We start from the raw sequence: 18,032 nt of genomic DNA on the forward strand, positions 1-18,032 counted from the left end.
AAAAACAAAAAAACACTCGTCTGTCATATTACGAGGCAGGAGGTGGTGACTGAGGCGATGGAGAGGTGACGAATTGTGTGTGTGAGAACGTGGCCTCGTTCCCTCCACGCGACAGGCAACATCGTCTTCCACCTTTCTGCTTCCCCCCCTCCGCACGCACATTCCTGCAGCAACGTCGGACCTATGGCAATTGTGCGTGGAGGCATGACACCCATCGCAGGCACCCTCCTCACCTTTCCTGCCCTTCCCAGTCCCCCGCATTGCTCTCACACACCCCACCCACGCCTCTCTCCCTTTGTTCTCGCGCTGCCCGCTCATCATCTCCACACCGCGTTTGGCTCCCAACCTTTGGCATGGGAATACGTTTCGATGGACGCCCACAGCGTCATTGCCGGGCAGAAGTACACTTGATCGTCTGCAGGTATCAAAATACACACCTCTATCCAAGACACACACACACACACGCACACACTCGAAGATCTCCTCTTCTTCTTCTGCTCTCTCTCTCTTCTTTATTAGTGGGTTCACTTCTCATCATTTTGACACCGCTGCGTGCCCTTTGCTCGGTGCAGAGGTGGTTATTATGCGAAGCTGATTGGCGAAAGGCTTTCGTGCTTTCACCTGAGCTGTGTACGCGTTTCACTGAGCACCCGTCGCGTTTCCCCTGGGGAGAAGAGGTAGGGGAAGAAAGAGTGCATCGCCCCTCTCCGCCCCTTACCCCACTCCCTACAGACACGCAGACGCATTACCATCATCATTGCTCTCTCGCTTTACTGGCGCGCCCTCACACCAACTGTTATCTGTGGACTTTTCGTTCTCTTCTCTTCGGGTTTGCCTGTGCGCTCATGTGGATGCGGATCTTGCGTCTCCCTCTTTCTTCTCCATTGTAGGAGTCGCTGCCATTGTTGTTTTGCCTCGACCTCCTCTCTCTTTCCTCTCCTTCAACGTCTCTCCGGACCCTCGCTCTCTGTCTGTGTCTCTCTGTCTGTCTGTGTGTTCTTCTTTTTCTTCTCCCTCCTTAATGTACAGGTGTGTTGGCCACCGTCTCTTGTCTCGCATCGCTTTCCTACTATCACCACCGTACACCGCACATACTCACACACCCTCCCTCTCTCCCTCTCTCTCTTTCCTGCTCCTTCGCTTGACCTCTTCTCTTACTTCATTGCTGTCGGTCCTCTTCCCCTCTTCGCTCTCTTTCTCACTCTTCAAAGCCACTATTGTATATCTTGCTGTTCTCCGGGTGCATACGCATGTGCGTGTACGTGTGTATGGATGAGTGAGTGCTTGCTGAAGTCGCCTATCGCCTCTTCCGTCCCTTCTCAACATCAAGTTCTGTGTCGTTTCTTCTTGGTTGTGTGCCCCCTTCTGTCTGTCATTGTGCTCGACACCGTCAACCTGTATATCAGCTTGCCTCGTTTCGTGCTTCCGCTTTTCCTCTCTTCTCAGTCCCTCCTCTGCCCTGTTTGCCGCACTCCGCCAAGGTCGTAGAGGCGAAGTTTCTCCCTCATTTGTGTGAGCAGCTGCGTCTCGTTCTCCTTTTCGGACTCTCTCTTTGTTTTGCTCTGGCAACACAAACGTTCTCTGCACCCGCCACACGCACGCGTGTGTGTGTGTGTGTGTAGCTGCGTGCGTACGTCTATGTGAGCCCCGAGGAACGGGGAAAGAATCATGGGAAATTCGCACGCAAAGGTACGATTCACCACAACAACTACCCTGGTGACAGCCACGTCGCAGGAGCGGTCCGACTGCATGCTGCCCCCTAAGACACCTCTGTCCAACACCACTTCGCTGAGCGAGTCTTTGCGTCCTCTGCCTGGGCCGCGTCGGCCACCGCGTCTGTCTGCACGGCAGACCGGCACCCCATCGGCCCCACCCTCGCAGCACTCATCCCAGCAGCCGCCAGGGAGCGCATCGACATCGCTGATGCTGTTTGAGAAGCAGCAACTGGCGCAGGCACTGCAGTTGCGTTACCACTGCTCCGAGGCCTGCGCCACCTCCACTGTAAACAGTTACTACCCTGACGAAGAAAAGTGCCGGGCAACAATTTCGGGGAAAATGACAGCGCCGTTCGTGTTGATCGTTGGGATGGTGCCGAAGCAGCATGAGTACATTGAAAGCCTGAGCAGAGACCTCGCCACTGCCTTTCAGAACTTTCCGTACCTCAACGGTACTGCGAAGCCACAGGACGAAGAGCAGCAGGATGGGTACATCAACGCGGTTGCCAGTGGCAAGAGCGGCAAAAATGGTACGACGTCGCCGTTGGCTCCTATCGACTGGGCCGAGGTGCGGGCTCGCCTCTTTTCCCACGAGAAGGCTCCACTGTGGTACATGTACACAGAACTGGTGTTTTCTGGCGACACCCACGATCTGCGCATCTACGAGAACGCCTACCAGAACCTTATTGTCAAGGAAGGTTTCTCGCACGTGCTTGGCTGCTATGCTTCCGGCGATGGTATGGTGCCAGCGCTCGACTACGTCAACGCCCGGCTTTGCGGCGAGCCTGTCCAGTCTCTTGCCCGGCGCATGAACTTTGGCGAGGACATCGTCGAGGCACTCGATTCTGTGGAGGCGGAGGTGCCCACCTGTGTCTACACACGTGTGAACGTGTTTGGCAATAACCCCGCAACATCTTGCTCCTCTCGGCAGGATAAGGGCCACGCGCAGCAGGTCCTCAAGGAGGCGGGGCTTCCCTACATTCGCTACTGCGTGACGACGCGCGTGGATGAGGCAGTGGCAAAGGTGAAGGATGGCACATTGCTGCTTCCAGTGGTGGTGAAGCCGAACTCCGGTGCTGGGTCAGAGTTTGTGGCCCTGTGCTACACCGTGGAAGACATACGCGTCGCCTTTTCAATGGTAGAGGGTGTGCGCACCTCGCAGGGCACAGACGCGGCACAGCTCGTTGTGGAGGAGTACATTGAAGGCCCCGAGTATGTTGTGAACACGGTGAGCTACCAAGGCGTGCACGTCGTCACGGATGTGTGGGAGAGCTGGAAGTACCCGGAGCCGGTCGTCACCACTGGCTTGACGCGCAGCGCCGAGGAGGCCCTGCGCGCTGCCGGCATCGAACGCCAGAAGCAGCACAAGACATCCATCTTGTACGACAGACAGACCCTTATCCCCAATCTGGCGGACTTGCCAGCGAGCCACAGCGCGCGACGGATTGTCGAATACACGCTCAAGTGTCTCGATGCCCTGGGCCTCGAGAACGGCTGCGGCCACAGCGAGCTGCGCCTTGACACCCGGAAGATGACACGCGAATGGCGGCAGCAGGATAGACAACGGCTCAGAAGGAAAAGCCCTCTTGGCGCGGCTAATGACGAGAGCCCGAGTGAAGGCCAACCACTCTTGATTGAGCTCAACTCTCGCATGCAAGGCGACATCCCACGCAGCAACGAGGTAATTGGCTACGACCAGTACTCGCTGCTCGTCTACATCTCAGAGGCTGTGAATGTGTTTGGTGCAGCCACGGCTGTCTCCACCGCGTGGCCCTTCCGCGTTGACTCGTCGTCGCGGCCGCCGCGGGTGGGTGAGATTCCGTGGCCGCCGGTGCCGCGTCTGTACCGCGCTCGACACTCCGCCGGCTCACCCATGACGACGACCGTGCTATTCCTGGCGACGAAGGAGGAGTGCATCCTCAATGGCGTCGCTCTGCAGAGCCTCACTGAGCTCCGCACCTTCCAGCGCTTTACCCGAACGATCTTCAAACCAAATCAGCCCGGGTTTGTCACGCCCCTGCGCCGCACTATCGACCTCTTCTCCAGCCCGACGTCGTGTGTCATGCAGGGGAGCACTGCAGACGTGGAGGCGGACTGCGCCACCATACGGTCCATGGAGTCCGCAACGCTCTCTTCGTCGACGAGGGCGGCGCTCTTCAAGCTCGCCTCCTCTATCCACGAAACAGAGCGACTGCGCGAGAGCATTCGCACTCTCGATGAGCGACTGGGCGCCGTGACGGTGGCGTATCGCGACGCCGCCGCTCTGGCGGGGCTCTCGGCCGGTAGAACCACCGAGGACGGAAAAGTGAACGACAAATATAAAAGCAAGGGAAACGGTGACCACTCCTGTCAGTCTGAATTAGTGGCGCTTCAATGCCGACTCTCCGCCCTTCAGTCGGAGCTGACTTGTGCAAAGAATAACGTCTCCGTCTACGAGAGACGTGTGCAACACCAGCGAACCGACTTTGCCAATGCGCTGGCAAGCCAGCAGCCAGCCCCGCTGTACATTAGCTACCAGGACTTTTCGATAATGAAGGCGACGGGTGTAGGGAATAAGTTGGCTGTGACGTAAAGGCTGCGTGGGCGTGTTTGCAGCGCGTGACAGTCGTCCTTCTGCGTGTTTCCAGTGCTGTCTGGGGTAACGCGGAATGCGTAGGTAGGGCGTCTACCTGTCATTGTGCAAGCGTGGCTGTGTAACGGTGTGCACTTTTTTTCCCGTACTCTTCCTCTTTTCGAGTCTGTCGTTGTCTCCCCCCCCCCCCCTCTCTCTCTCTCTGGGGGGATTCTGCGAATGGCGCACCTCATGGGTACAGGCTTGTCGTGCGAGGGAAGCGGCGGCCAGCACCCGTCACTGTTGTTCCTCCCTTCTGCGTTCCTTTGTCGTTTGATCTCCCCCAGGTGATGATGAGGAATCCAGAAATCGGATGCACATTGCTGGGACGTGTGGACACTTGCAGGTGGCAACCACCGAGAGAAAGGGATTACTTTTGCAAAGGTGCAGGTCAGGGCCTCGAGGTGCAGTCTCACGAGCCAACAGACCCTCCCCCCTTCTAAGCTGCATAACCGCTTGCGCCTGTCTTCCGCTCCTCGTGCACAGCATAGCAGCTACAGAGCACTCCTCTCGCTCGGTGCAGCCCCCCCCCCTTCTTTGCACATGACACACCGGCTAAGCGAAAAGGGCTTTGCTCATTTCATTACCACTTGTTATCTGAAAAAGACTCAGTTCAAACATGTCGGCCACCAGAGTCGATAGCAGACGAATGCAAACGTCGCCTCTCGCAGTCCTTGAGAAGTAAAGGGGCAGATTACACCGCAGAGGAACTGAAGGCAGAGAAGGAGGGCGATTCTGGCGGCCCTCTCAGCGCCGAGGCAACCCAAGGCAAACATGAGAAACGTGAAGTACCTCACGGAGGAGAGACCTATGTGCGAGCACGAGTTACACGTCTACCCGTGGATGTAGGAGCCGATCAAGGCTGAGTCACTTTGGGAGGATGGGCGCAGCAGCGCACCAAAAGCCCGCAGCTCGCGAAGAGCCAGAGGAGGAGAGGAGAGGAGAGTTCCGTGAGTCTCGCTCGGCAAGGCCATTCGACCCCCATGGTGGTGAGGCTGGGCTAGTACGTGCTCCTCTCAAATGACCTGAGCGAGGCAAGCTACGCACTGATGCGCAGGATCCTCCACTTCAGCACTGATGGCGCCATCAAAACGCATCATTGGCTTATGGCCAGCCTCTGGGACAGGGGGGCACGGTGGCTTCTTGCGGTGGGCGAGTTGCCAAACTGCAGTACACTCTTTTCCCCACAAAACGGCGCGAGCTCAGCGCATCCCTCTTACCAGGTGAGTGGAAGGCAGCAAGTGGCGGCCTGGTTGGCGGTGCGGGGAGTGCTGTGGCAGGGTTTCACAAGAAACTGAAGGACAACGCATTGCTTGGTGGCGGGTACATATTCCCGTCCACGACGCCCAAGGGAACCGAGCGGGCGTGGCAGGCGTACGCGAGATGGCGAGGCAGCTGAACGCTCTCACATCTTGTCTGGTTGACGATGTGAATCACTAGATCAAAGGATCTGAAGACAAACATGCGGCAACGCCAATCCACGCCACGGCTAGGGCAACAGGGGTCGCGGCCGAGGTCGGGACGAGTGCCGAGGCGTATTCCACGGAAGCAGCGCTGAGGAGCAGCAAAGAGAACCTGTGCGAGGGGCAGCACCGGCACCGACAGTCCTTAAAACAAAGCGGAGGCAGGGCCGCCCGTGGGGTGTCCCGGAGAGGGACAGTACAGGAGCAGGCGAATGGAATGTGCTAACAGGAGGTGGCGTGTCACACGGGAAGCTGACAAGCTGCGAGCTGCGGATTGGTCTTCTCCTAGGCTACATGTTAACACAACTCCATCGCGAGTAGACACGGCTGTACACCAAGCCGGTACCTGCCAAGAGACACTGCTCCATACCCCCTGCGCGCGCGGCATCACGGGCTAGCCAATATCCGAACCTGAGGTAGAGCGCCCAGCACGGTACAACTGCATATTTTCGACTTAGCCCCTGTCCATCATCGTCAGGCGGTATGCACGCGCCCATGCCCCCTCTCGAGAATCGCAACACAGCTGCCTCTGACCCTTCTCAAGCGCCTGGTGGCACAACAGCGCCTCAGCGATGGCTGCGGACTCATCATGTGGGCCAATGTATTCACAGACGGACTGGATGAAGCGATATGACAGCCCCGCGCCGCACCATCCCGCTTGGGCCCGTTCGTCCACTGAGGCCACCACAAGGAAGCCTAGAGAGAGAGATTGCTCGTTACCAGACTAATGGCTCCTCACTACTACAGCTGCGTCAAGTCGCGGCGTTCCGTGCTGGAATGCACGAAGGTGCTGACTGTGGGGTTCGAAGCCGTGCTGCCACAGAAGGAAAAGTGAGTCGAGGGAGAAGTGGACCGAGACGGACTGGGCGAGTGCGCCGGAAAACGAGTCCCTCGACGATGCGCGACAGGCGGGGTACACGCGTTTCTTCGCTTCGCAGCCCTTCACACATTACAGAGGGGGAGAGGACAGAGGAAAAAGCCTCCATTGCTACTTCTCATCCTCCCGCGTGGGCCTGCGTGGACATGCGTGCTTGAAGCTCTTTCGTTCGTTCGTTCGTTCTTCCTCTCTCAGATGGGCATCCGCGCACAGCTACGCACGCGAGACAACGTGTGCACGCACTTTTCGTTTTCGGTCAGTTTTTGCGCTGCTGCCTCATCCCGTCGCCCCCTCCTCTGCTTGCCGTGGTGCCTGGGTCAGTGGGCTAATTTGTGTTAGCACACTGAGTGCTGCCACCCTTGCTGGCGGTGCTGTCACAAAATAGATGACGTCTTGACGGCCGATGGAAATGGCTGCAGTTAGGTGTGTGAGCGGGTGGAAGTTGTGCTGAGAGAGCGTAAGCGGTGACAGAGATCCTCCTGGTGGAAGCCGTGCCCTCCCGCCCTCTTCTGTTCGCCTCTCTTCTTTGGCTCTCCTCTACCCTCAGAGTGTAGACTGTGCTCTCGTGCTCACCCACGAAGGTGTCATGTGTACTTTGAAGTGTATTCTGCACACCCGATGATTGTTTAACGCGTGCCTGGATGCTCCTCTTTTGCCATCACGACACGATCCCAGTGCACTACTCTCAAGAAAGGAGACACCATAATGTGCCATGCCTCAGCTGGCCTGTCCGGACGCTGCTCCTTCTCACGGGACTGTATGCATACAGGCACACGTGCACCGACAGAAGTACTACACAAGAGGCGAGCACAGGATGAACCCTGACCACTGAACGCGCAGCGGCTCTCGTCTTCGTTTCTGCTTTGTTCTTTTGCTTGCTTTCCCGCTTGCACATTTCCTCTTCTCCCTCCGGATGCATCACCACAGTGTATTCACAGACGGCGTACACACGCAGAGAGGGAGAGAGAGGGAGAGAGAGTGAGAGAGAGAGAGACGTAAACCCGTCGAGTCAGAGAGGGAAGGTTGCACGCGCTCCCCTCACTGCGCCGTATCCACCACAACAGAACAAAACATACAAGTGACCAACAGGCGTACAACCACCCCGCCCCCCCCTCCAAAAGAAAAAAGCGCACGCCTGTGTGTGTGTGTGTGTGTAGCAGGCGATCTCGAGTGATGGATTCCCTTTCGTGGTAGTGGCTGCCGTCCTCCCGTGTGTTGCTCCCGCATTGACTGTGTGTGTTTTTCTTCTGCTTTTTTTTTGTTCGTTTGCTTCCACCACTACCGATGGTTTTGCTTCTCTTTTCGCTTCCATGCCTCGCCAGGTGAGCGCCGTAGTCGTCTGTGGGCCTTCTGGTGTCGGCAAGACGACAGTCGGCCAAGAGCTTGCATCGCTCTTCAAGTGCCCCTTCAAGGAGGGGGATGACTATCACAGCGATGAAAACAAGGAGAAGATGCGCTCTGGCGTGCCGCTGACAGACGAGGATCGTGAACCGTGGTTGCATCGGCTAAGGGAAGAGACGCTCGCGCCATGCCAGGGTCTCAGCACTGTGTCAGTGGTGCTCGCCTGCTCCGCGCTGCGCCGCCGCTACCGTGACGTGCTTCGGGGGATGGGCTGCAGCAAGGACCCTCAAGCTGTCGCCGACATGCTACAGCACACGGAAGTTTTCTTCCTGATGCTCAGTGGAGACGTGAAGCTCATTGAGGAGCGGATGCAGACGCGCCAGGGCCACTTCATGCCAGCCACCCTCCTCGGATCTCAGATGGCCACCCTGGAGGCGCTGCAGCCAGCGGAGCTCGGCACCACGGTTGACTTGGCTGACCCGCCTGCACTGATCGCTGAGAAGGCAGCCGAGCTTATTCGCATCTCCACCACGCCATAAGTCTGCACCTGGAGCCCATTCACCCCGCAATGTGCGCTCGACCAGGGGCAGCTGATCGCTTGCTACTCTTTTCTTTTGCCTTCCTTCTGTTGCCTTCCCTACCCTCTCGCAGGCAATTTTGTTTTACCAACTTCGTCGCCCTCCTGTATGACGACGACCTACGACGGTGACGGCAAACATGGACCACCACTTGCACGCGTGCTGGAGGAATCCGGCGCCCTCCCTTTCTGTACGCTGGAACACTGCTGACTATAACCTCCGTGCAGCACACCTTTAGAGAGGTGCATGAGAAGAATGAAGGTCAAGGTGTTTTTCTTTTCTCAGCGAGTCCGCTCTCTCTCTGCCACCCAGCACGAGTTCTGCTCTACTCTGCCCGGCCCGCCCCCAAGCCCATCGCATGGCGCGAAGCCGCCATGGACGCGCGCGTGACACCAATGCGCCGACCCAATCACCTGCGCACGGCCTCTGCCTCAAGCTCCACCTACCCCGCACACCACTGGTCGCCCCACGGCGGCGCACATTAGGCAGGACCCGACCTGGTGCATTCCTCGGGGTGGCGCAAGGCTCCCCCTGCCAGTAGGCAGCGAGGGCCGGGTGGGACACGCGGACACTCTGCCTCTCACATGAAGGGCGCAGGTGTGTACGCTGTCGCAGGTCGCTCCAATGCCACGCCATCCAGGCCCTGGCCACCGGCATCAGCAGCGACGCATCACTCTTGCCTCCCCTACGTCGTGGGTGCTGAGCTCTGCCACCACAAGAGGTGGTTTGGCATGGAGAGGGCAATGGGGGGAAGGGGGGCTGCCTGGCCCCTTCCCGCACCGCAGAGTGGGGGTACGGGAGTGTGACGCCATGGACTGAGATGTGCTCCCCCCGCTCCGTCATCAGGAAAGAGAAAGAATGGAAGAACAGGAAAAAGGCTTGAGGCAAATCGTAACCAAAGCGCGAGGAAAAACGTGGGTGTGTCTGTGTGTGTTGGATTTCTGCTCTTCTGTGCGTGGATATGTATGCGTGCGGGTCTATGGTGCTGCCTTTTTGCACTCGTGACACATCACTGCAGTCGCACCAGCAGCGGGTCATCACTCCCCCCACCACTACCTATCAGGGCGGTAGCAGGCAAGAGGAGCTGTTGTGAGAGTGTGCGCAACGCGCAAGCATGCACGCATGTGCTCGTGTACACTTTTAGCATAGTGGGAGGTGACGATGGTCCCTCTCCGTTTCTTTTTGTGCTGCTCTTGAGGGCTCGTTGTTGCTGTTAGCGTGCTGCGCTCCCCCTCTCCCATACGTCAGTTTCTCTGAGCAGCTGTTTTTTTTTTGGGGGGGAGGGGGCCGCATTCCTCGCCGCAAAAGTGAATGTGAAGTGCTTCCCTAAGAGAGATGCTTTGCTGCGGTGCACTCGTCTGGTTTGCTGGGCCATGTGTGTGCGCGTTGATTACAGCAGGGCGCGTATTGAGCCTCCTTCTTTTCCTTCTCCAGCCTCCTTCCTCTCCCCCTCCTGCTTCTCTCTCCTCCTTACGGTGCACAGGGTGGGAGTTTAACATACACGCACCTATATACATATATGCAGAAACGTTAGCGCGCATGTGCGTGCAATTGCATCATACTGAGTACACGATACATAGAGTCTCTCGAAAGGGGAAAGCGCACAGACACAACCCCGTACTATCTGGTATCATTACTACTGTTGTTACGCCACCTCCCCCCCAGGGTGGCCTAGTGGGCGTGTCCATAGCCAAGCACGAAGAAAAAATAAAAACTAAGCACAGGCCAACAACTGTTTCCAGCTGCAAAGCCAGCATACTCGCCACCTCCTACCGCTTCCCCCTTCTCCTCCACCCCCTTGTCCCAGGTGCACAATGGCGGCCAAGAGGGAATTTTATGTGGATTTTGAAGTGAAGTTTGGAAAGACAGTCGTCTCGCTTGAGATGCCGGCCTCCGCCACTGTCCACGACCTAAAGCACCGGCTGGAGGAAAAAACTCACGTGCTCCTTGACAAGCAGCGACTGTTGCTCAACCTGCCTGTTGTAAAGGCAAAGCACCGAGACCCGCCGCACGATACGGTTGTCCGCCTTCTCTTTCCGGCAGAGCTGGTCAGCCGTTGCGAGCAGCACGACGGTCCTGTGGCACAGCACTTGAAGGTGAGCGCCATGTTGCTCGGAAGTGCGGAGGTGGCCCCGACAGTGAACGTTGCAGCGACATCAGAAATATCGCGACTGGTGGCCACCACAGTGGAGTACGACGGCAAGTGGTACCGGTGTTCCTACCCACGCGGGTATCTGCGGCAGACGGCGTACATCTGTCGCACATGCGTGGACGAGGCAAGGGCGGATCCACAGCACGCGGTCTGTCTTGCCTGCGCTGAGTTCTGCCACGGTAATCACGAGGTCGAAGAGTGGGGCGTGCGTTACAACATGCGGTGTGACTGCTGCACGCAGAAATGCTGGCGAGTTCCTGCCGATCCGGAGGCTACCGCAGAAGCCACCGCGAAGCAGCGAGCGAGGCTCGATACGTCGTCATCAGTAGCGTCTCCGATGGTTTCTGTCTCCCAAATGCGTGCCGTACAGATGAGCGACATCGAAGGGCGCACCACGCGCAAGCGCGCGCCTTCGACAACGCCAGTGACACCAAAGCGATCACGCGGCAGCTCACCGATGAGTGGAATTCGCATGACCACCATCCCGCCGACAGACATGCCGGAGGTAACCTTGCACCCCTCCACCACCTCTGGTGTGTCGGTGTCGACGGCAGGCGCCTCCAGGCCGTCACAAGAGGCCAGCAGGCTCCTCCCCTCGTCGTCTGCATTCCTGACAGGACCATCATCGCCCTTGGCTGCTGCCCCGGCGGCTGTGGACAAGGCGAATGCCGCGGTCGGTGTTGCAGGCAAGCCGAGTTTTCTCGGCAAGCGCTCCCCTGACAGGGACAACGAGGATGACGACTTCCACGGCGGCCCCGGCGAGGAGGAGCACCAGGACGCGCACCTGCCGCCACTGCTGGAGCTGAGCCACTGCGCCTTCGTTGTGGACAGCAAAACGAAGAAGCCGCCAGTGGAGTCGGTGCTGCCCACGAATCGCCACAACCGCTACCCACGAGACCCGTTCAACTGGTGTTACTGCAAAAACCCCTATCCCAGTGATGACCCCGAGTGCGGCGGCATTGCCTGTATGCTCTGCTGCAGCTGTTACTGGAGCACCCACCTCACAAGACTACACACATATCAATACCGGCGTATGCCGTGCTACGGCGACGTTCTGCTCGGCGACACGATCGCCTTCAAATGCAATACGTGCCATACATGCGTGTGCGTGCCCTGCCGGTACCGCTGCCACAAGGACCACGACGTTGAGGAAACGTTGGTGAGACCGTCGACGGAGGATGGCACCGACAACGACGCGCCGGAGGGGGCCAGGTTCAGCTGCGGCTGTCGCGGACTCTGCGCAATTGCGGAGGAAGTCCCGGCGGAGATGATCGATGATGAAAGCACATTCGACCCGATCCCAGACGCTGTGGCGACGGAGATGATGAATAACGACATCTTTACCGGATTTGTGTGTGCCTACTGCATGCAGGAACACCCATGGATGGCAACGGATGACCCACTGAAGTGCTACCAAGGACAGCTGCCGCCGATGACGATCGAGAAGAAGTCCGTATTGGCCTGCGGCGCCAAATCTCCCTTGCCTCACTCGGCAGACGTGGAGGACTCGGACGTGTTCCCCTACCACGGAATGCTGTTGCCGGTGAGCGCCTTCACGAACGACATGACGTGCTCCTGCGAGGCTTGCCGCACCACGTTTGCGAAGTTCGCTCCTCGCTCGACGGAAAGTGCGACGGAGATGATCATGGAGCTCCACGACCACTGTGACCACTGCGGCAAATCCATCAAGGACCAGCAGGCCTTCATGTGCCGCACCTGCGAGATGCGCCTCGACCACACCTTCTTTATATGCAAAGATTGCAACGCGCTGCGGGAGTTGCAGGTGCAGAGCATCCATTGCGTGCAGGCCTTGGCTAGGCCGTCAAACGACGAGGCACCGCCGCAGCCAGTCGAGAGGTCGCATAGGGACAGAGGGGAGGGTACTGTAGAGGACGCCCAGCTGGATGCAGCAAATCACAGCGCAAGCGACCATGTTCTGCCGGAGACCGGCGAGTACGACCACGACCTGTCGCACGAGTTTGTTGAGGACACTTTCGAAAATCTGTACGCGCTCTGTGGAATGCAGATCCTGCAGAACATGGACCCCGAGATGCAGGAGTACGTCGCTTCTCACTGGGATCCAGCGACGAACCGGATGGAGTTGGCAAATTCCTTGTCGCAGTCGCTCGGGCAGATTCCGCTGACGTTTGACGAAGAGGAGCTTCGAGAAATGACGGTGCTGAACCAAAAGCACAACGAGGCGCAGGCACGGAAGTGATTCAATACGGGGCAAACCGGGGGAGGAACGGAGAGAGGCAGTAAGAAGCCTAAGAACATAGAGCACAACGCTGTCCAGGAGCGGCCGATATCGCCATAACAGCTTCACATAGGCTCTATCAGTGACTGGCAAGGCAGTGTGAGGCGCTCGTCCCCTAATGTTCATGACAAGACATGCGTGTGCAGCCGCAGCCGCAGCGCTGTTGCTCACCGTCTTCTGTACTTCCTCGCTGCCTTGGCTCTCTCGTTGTCTTCGATAGAAAACAAACAAAGGCAAAACACACAAACGAAAAGGAAAGTCCTCGTAAGGAGGAAAAGCAGCAACACCACCGACCTGTGCAAGTCCATCACAGGTCGCTCTTTCTCTCTCTCTCTCTCTCGAAGCAGTGGCAGAGTGACGCCACGCGCGCCGGACCCTCCCCACTCAACCAACGGGAAGACTATTTCAGGTCGCTGTACAGCGACTCGGCGCGATCCTCCCCCTTCCACCTGCTCTCGTTTGTCGTCTGTTTCTCTGTATATTCTCACGACATATGATAGCACGCGTTCAAAGTGGGGCAGCTGGGACGAGCCTGTGCGCATCCATTGGCATAATCACAAAGTGAAAGGAATTGACAACTTTAAAAAAAAGGTGCCCTTGTGTGGCGTCGTTGCCCTCGTTGGTGGATGTGCAACGTTGCGCACCCCACTTCTACAAATCAACAGGCGTGGCGAAGCACCGGTGACTGTGTATGACTGTGTGCGTGTGTGTGTGTGTATCCTCTTAATAGGCTGCCGAAGCGCAGGACAAGTCGTTGGGTATCTTTGAGGAGCACCCTCGACTAGCGCATGCTGCGTTTGTGCTCTGCTACCCCCTCCCCCCCCCCACAGCCGCTCCTCCTTCACTCTCTGTCTCATCGTTTCGACGCACTGTTTCCTGTTCTTCTTCCTCTTTTTTCCTCTGTCATCACTCGCTGCCCATCTCTACATCGTCACACAGCACCAACGAATTCATTGGCGAACCTTCAAAGCGATCTGGGCAAACAGGGCACGCAGGCGAACAGGTGCGTCTGTCCCTCTACACCCGCCTCTCAGTCAATCCATTGCAGCGCCTGGAGACTTCTGACACAGCGATGACGGAGCACGAGGACACGCCACGCCTGGAGCTTGAGGCCGCCCTTGGCTTCAGCGGCAACCTTCCTGGAAGTCTGGTCGCCCATCCCGATCAGCAGCATCTGCTCTACGCCCTTGGCGCTTGCATTGTGATTCGTGACGCCAACGACACGCAACGCTCCGAGTTCTTCTACGGCCACAACGACAAGATCAGCTGTCTTACCGTGAGCGTGTCGGGTCGCTACGTTGCATCGGGACAGGTGACCCATCCAGGATTTCAGGCAGATGTCTGTATCTTCGACTTTGAGGAGCGCCGCCTCATCCACCGCATGCTGCTGCACAAGGTGAAGGTGCAGGCGCTCGCTTTCTCGCCGGATGAACAGTACCTGGTCTCTGTCGGAGGGCCCGACGACAACACGGTTGTTCTGTGGGACGTCAAGACAGGCCGCCCGCTCTGCGGCGCGCCCGCTCACCACACCGAAACGAAGGCCGTCGCCTTCTTCAACAATAACTCGGAAAAGCTCATCACTGGCGGCGTGGGCTCGCTGCGCGTCTGGACGGTGGACCTTGAGCTGCGCAAGATGAATCCAGTAGACATTAACATGGGCAACATGCGCCGCTCCGTGCAGACGATCGCGATCGAGAAGACAGACAAGTACGTGTATTGTGGTACCACATCTGGCGACGTCATATGCGCCCTACTGCAGCAGGCCAACATCTTCAAGATGCAGGGACCACAGAAGAAACTCTCTGGCGGTATTCTCTCCACCATACTCACCCACACGGGCGACGTATTGGTCGGCAGCGGTGCTGGAGAGCTGCAACTGCTCTCAAAGATCAACCTCACGGTTCAGAATAGCACCAACGTCAACGGTGGTGTGACGGGACTGGCCCTCATGGGAGAGAGCTTCTATGTCGGCACGAAGACAAGCAACTTGTACTTTGTGAATGGCGGCAACTTCATGACGCGACTGCGCCTCACCTGCCACAGCGAGGCGGTGCAGGACGTTGTCTTTCCCCATGGCTTCAGCTCTGTGTTCGCTACCTGCTGCGATACCGACATCCGCGTCTGGAATGCGAACTCGTGCACGGAGCTGCTGCGGATTGAGGTTTCGAACCGGACGTGCAACTGCCTGCAGTTTAGCCGCGACGGCTCGCTCATCATCTCTGGCTGGAGCGACGGCCGTATCCGGGCCTTTGGCCCGCAGTCTGGCAAGCTCGTCTTCTCCGTCGCCGACGCGCACAAGGTAGAGCAGGGGACCCGTAGCCACAAGGTTGGCGGCAAGGCCGGGGTGACGTCGGTGTGCGCCGACTACACCGGCCGCCGCATCATCACCGGCGGCTCTGACGGCCTCGTGCGCGTCTGGGCTATCCACGGCACTAACTGCACGCTGGAAGCGTCCATGAAGGAGCATAAGACGGCTGTGAACGACATTGTCATCTCGCACGATGACACTGAGTGCGTGACCGCCAGCGACGACGGCAGCTGCATCGTATGGGACCTCACTCGCTACCTCCGGCGCAACATCATGTACCGTCAGACCTACTTTCGGGGCTTGGAGTACTACGTTGATGATAGCCAACTGATCACGTGCGGCAGTGACAAGTGCATTGCCTACTGGGACTCCGTCGACTGCCACGCCATTCGCGAGGTACCTGGCAGCCGCACCGCCGAGCTGAATTCACTGTCCCTGTCGCCTGATGGTCGGTTCTTTGTGACGGGCGGCAATGACCGAATCGTGAAGGTGTGGGACTACGACCGCGGCGAGTGCATCGCAGTGGGGCTCGCACACAGCTGCAGCATCACCAAGGTGCGCGTGTCCCCGGACGGCAAGAAGATTGTGTCCGTTGGCGATGAGGGTGCCGTCATGGTGTGGAGCGTTGGCGACCTCGCGATTGAGGGCCTCTAGGTTTCTTCTGCCAGGTATCACAGCATGTCTTGTCGTTTCCGCGATCGTCGTGAGGTGCGGTTCATACGAGGCGGTTCATCAGTCGCAAGACAAACGCCACACGAAATAATAAAAAGAGAAAAGACATGCAAGAGATCCTCGTTGGCAGTATCGCCCCGGGGTGCCTTTTACTGCTCCTGCCACTGGCGCTTCTCAGTACTCCTCGAGAAATTGCTCTGGGGAATACAACTTCATCGTTCGTGCATGTTGCCTGTCCCTGACGCTCCGTCACCCCCCTCCCCGTTCTTCCACTCCGGGAAGGAAATTGGGCCCCTTCCCTCTTTTGCGCATACGCGCAGTTGTAGAGCTTCCATTCCGTTGGCTGCTGCAACTGGCTCGTCAGCGGTACGCTCTCCCCGCTCTTTGGGCCAAGGCAGCCGTACCCACCAAGGCCCCTTAGACTCTTCCTTTTCGCTTTTACTGTTGCTGTTGCGTGCTGCTACTGGTTTCTCCTTTGCCTGTGTATGTGTGTGTATGTGTGTATGCGTCACCCTCTCGTTACATGCACGGCTCAATGGAGGTGGTAGCAGCGCTGACGATCTTTCTTTTCTCTGCCCTACAGCGCCCCCCCCCCCCCCCCCCATCGACTCCATTGCGCAGCGCGTTCGCTCTTGTGTGTTGTGTTGAATTAATTTTCGCTTGCTATCTACATCATGTACAGGTGGAAGAGGGAAAGGGCGGACGTGTTCGCAAGACCCAAAACGAGGTGGAAGATCGAGGAGAGGAGACAAGGTTACGGTAAAGCGCACCGCTTGCTAGCAGGTGTGTTGAATAGAGATGAAGCGAAACTAAGTGGTGTCTATGTAGCGCAAGGGTGAAGATGTGACTGTGTGTATGTGTGTGTGTGGGGTGTGGGTGTGTGGATGTGTAGAAACGAGGTACGGCGAAGGTCATAGTTGTCTGTGGCACCGCTGCTTCGCCTGAGATTGGTGAAGTGCCGTATTAAAGATGGAAAGAGAGAACGATACAGCACCCGCTCATCTGTTCTGCAGTCTATCGCTTGTGCTGTAACGCTTTCCATTTGTGCCTTGGCTATCCCCACGTTCTTTGTTGTGCCTCAACAGCACAATCCTCTCCCCTTAAGCGTGTCGTATTCTCCATGTGTTGCGTTGCCAAGGTGCGCTTTGTCGCTCCCTTCTGTCTCTGGTCTCCTATCCTTCGTCCCCTCTGTTTTGCTCCCCTCGTTGTCGCCCTCCCTCGCCCGTGTCCCCTTCGACGTTTCTTTTTTAGGTTTGTATTGTTCCGTGTCCCTTTTTGCTGATGTATGGTAGGATGATCGTAAAGGCATTGGCGACGATCATGTGACCCCTCCGTAGAATGTCGCCTCATATCTTCCTCTTTGTCGCTTCTCTTAACTTTGCAGTTGCGGCGCAGTTGGTACCCAACAGCAAAGCAGACAAACCTGCACAGACACCACAGCACGTCTATGAGGACGCCATCATGTAGGATGTGGAAGATAGAGAACAACTCTCCCCAACCAGGACAGCGTGACAACAGGAGCACACTGACGTGCAGTGACGACACGCTACCGTTTCCTATGCAGTTTCCCTGTAGGATTCACATGTTACCCACCAGACTTCTGGGCGGCTGTTCATGTCCACCGACAAGAGAGAATATCCGTGAGGAAAGCGAGGCAAAACAGCACTGTTTACTCTGCTGAATACAATGACCAAAAGGCATATAAGCGCTGTGGAGAGAGCAAGTGAGAGCGAACGCTGCAGCAGTTTTCCTGCCTTATCTGAGTATGTCTCTCTGTGTGTATGTCGTAGACCTCACCATTTTGCCTGGAAACTTGTTCCGCGGCTCTCCCCTCACCCCACTGCATCTGTCTTTCCTTGACCGCTTCTTTACCACCCTATGTGGCCTCGACACCACGCTGTACTACTGGTGCGGGTGATTCACAACATACTTCTATGCGGTTGTGTGCGATGTATTCCGTCGCCCTCTCTGCCAATAACAGCAGTGCACCGCAAGTGTACAATCACCACACCGACACCCACACATACGAATCGGATTGCCGCCATTGAGCCCCCTCCT

General features: G+C 57.4%; 4 protein-coding genes across 4 annotated transcripts, besides 1 other annotated feature; all 4 read left to right on the top strand.

Moving 5' to 3' along the window:
• Window positions 1–1,923: 1,923 nt before the first annotated feature.
• On the top strand, window positions 1,924–4,287 carry LPMP_281150 (hypothetical protein; the record flags this gene model as incomplete). Its single annotated transcript, XM_010702153.1, has 1 exon — window positions 1,924–4,287. The coding sequence occupies one exon, from the start codon at window positions 1,924–1,926 to the stop codon at window positions 4,285–4,287; it is 2,364 nt and encodes a 787-aa protein (XP_010700455.1).
• Window positions 4,288–8,117: 3,830 nt separating this feature from the next.
• On the top strand, window positions 8,118–8,546 carry LPMP_281160 (hypothetical protein; the record flags this gene model as incomplete). Its single annotated transcript, XM_010702154.1, has 1 exon — window positions 8,118–8,546. One exon carries the CDS (start codon window positions 8,118–8,120, stop codon window positions 8,544–8,546), a length of 429 nt encoding a protein of 142 aa, XP_010700456.1.
• Window positions 8,547–8,856: 310 nt separating this feature from the next.
• Window positions 8,857–9,408: a repeat region.
• Window positions 9,409–10,399: 991 nt separating this feature from the next.
• LPMP_281170 (hypothetical protein) lies at window positions 10,400–12,955 on the top strand (the record flags this gene model as incomplete). Its single annotated transcript, XM_010702155.1, has 1 exon — window positions 10,400–12,955. The coding sequence occupies one exon, from the start codon at window positions 10,400–10,402 to the stop codon at window positions 12,953–12,955; it is 2,556 nt and encodes an 851-aa protein (XP_010700457.1).
• A 1,111-nt stretch (window positions 12,956–14,066) lies between these two features.
• LPMP_281180 (hypothetical protein) lies at window positions 14,067–15,956 on the top strand (the record flags this gene model as incomplete). Its single annotated transcript, XM_010702156.1, has 1 exon — window positions 14,067–15,956. One exon carries the CDS (start codon window positions 14,067–14,069, stop codon window positions 15,954–15,956), a length of 1,890 nt encoding a protein of 629 aa, XP_010700458.1.
• Between the last annotated feature and the right edge of the window lie 2,076 nt (window positions 15,957–18,032).

This window comes from Leishmania panamensis (genome assembly GCF_000755165.1).
Source record: "Leishmania panamensis strain MHOM/PA/94/PSC-1 chromosome 28 sequence".
Classification (NCBI taxonomy): domain Eukaryota; phylum Euglenozoa; class Kinetoplastea; order Trypanosomatida; family Trypanosomatidae; genus Leishmania; species Leishmania panamensis.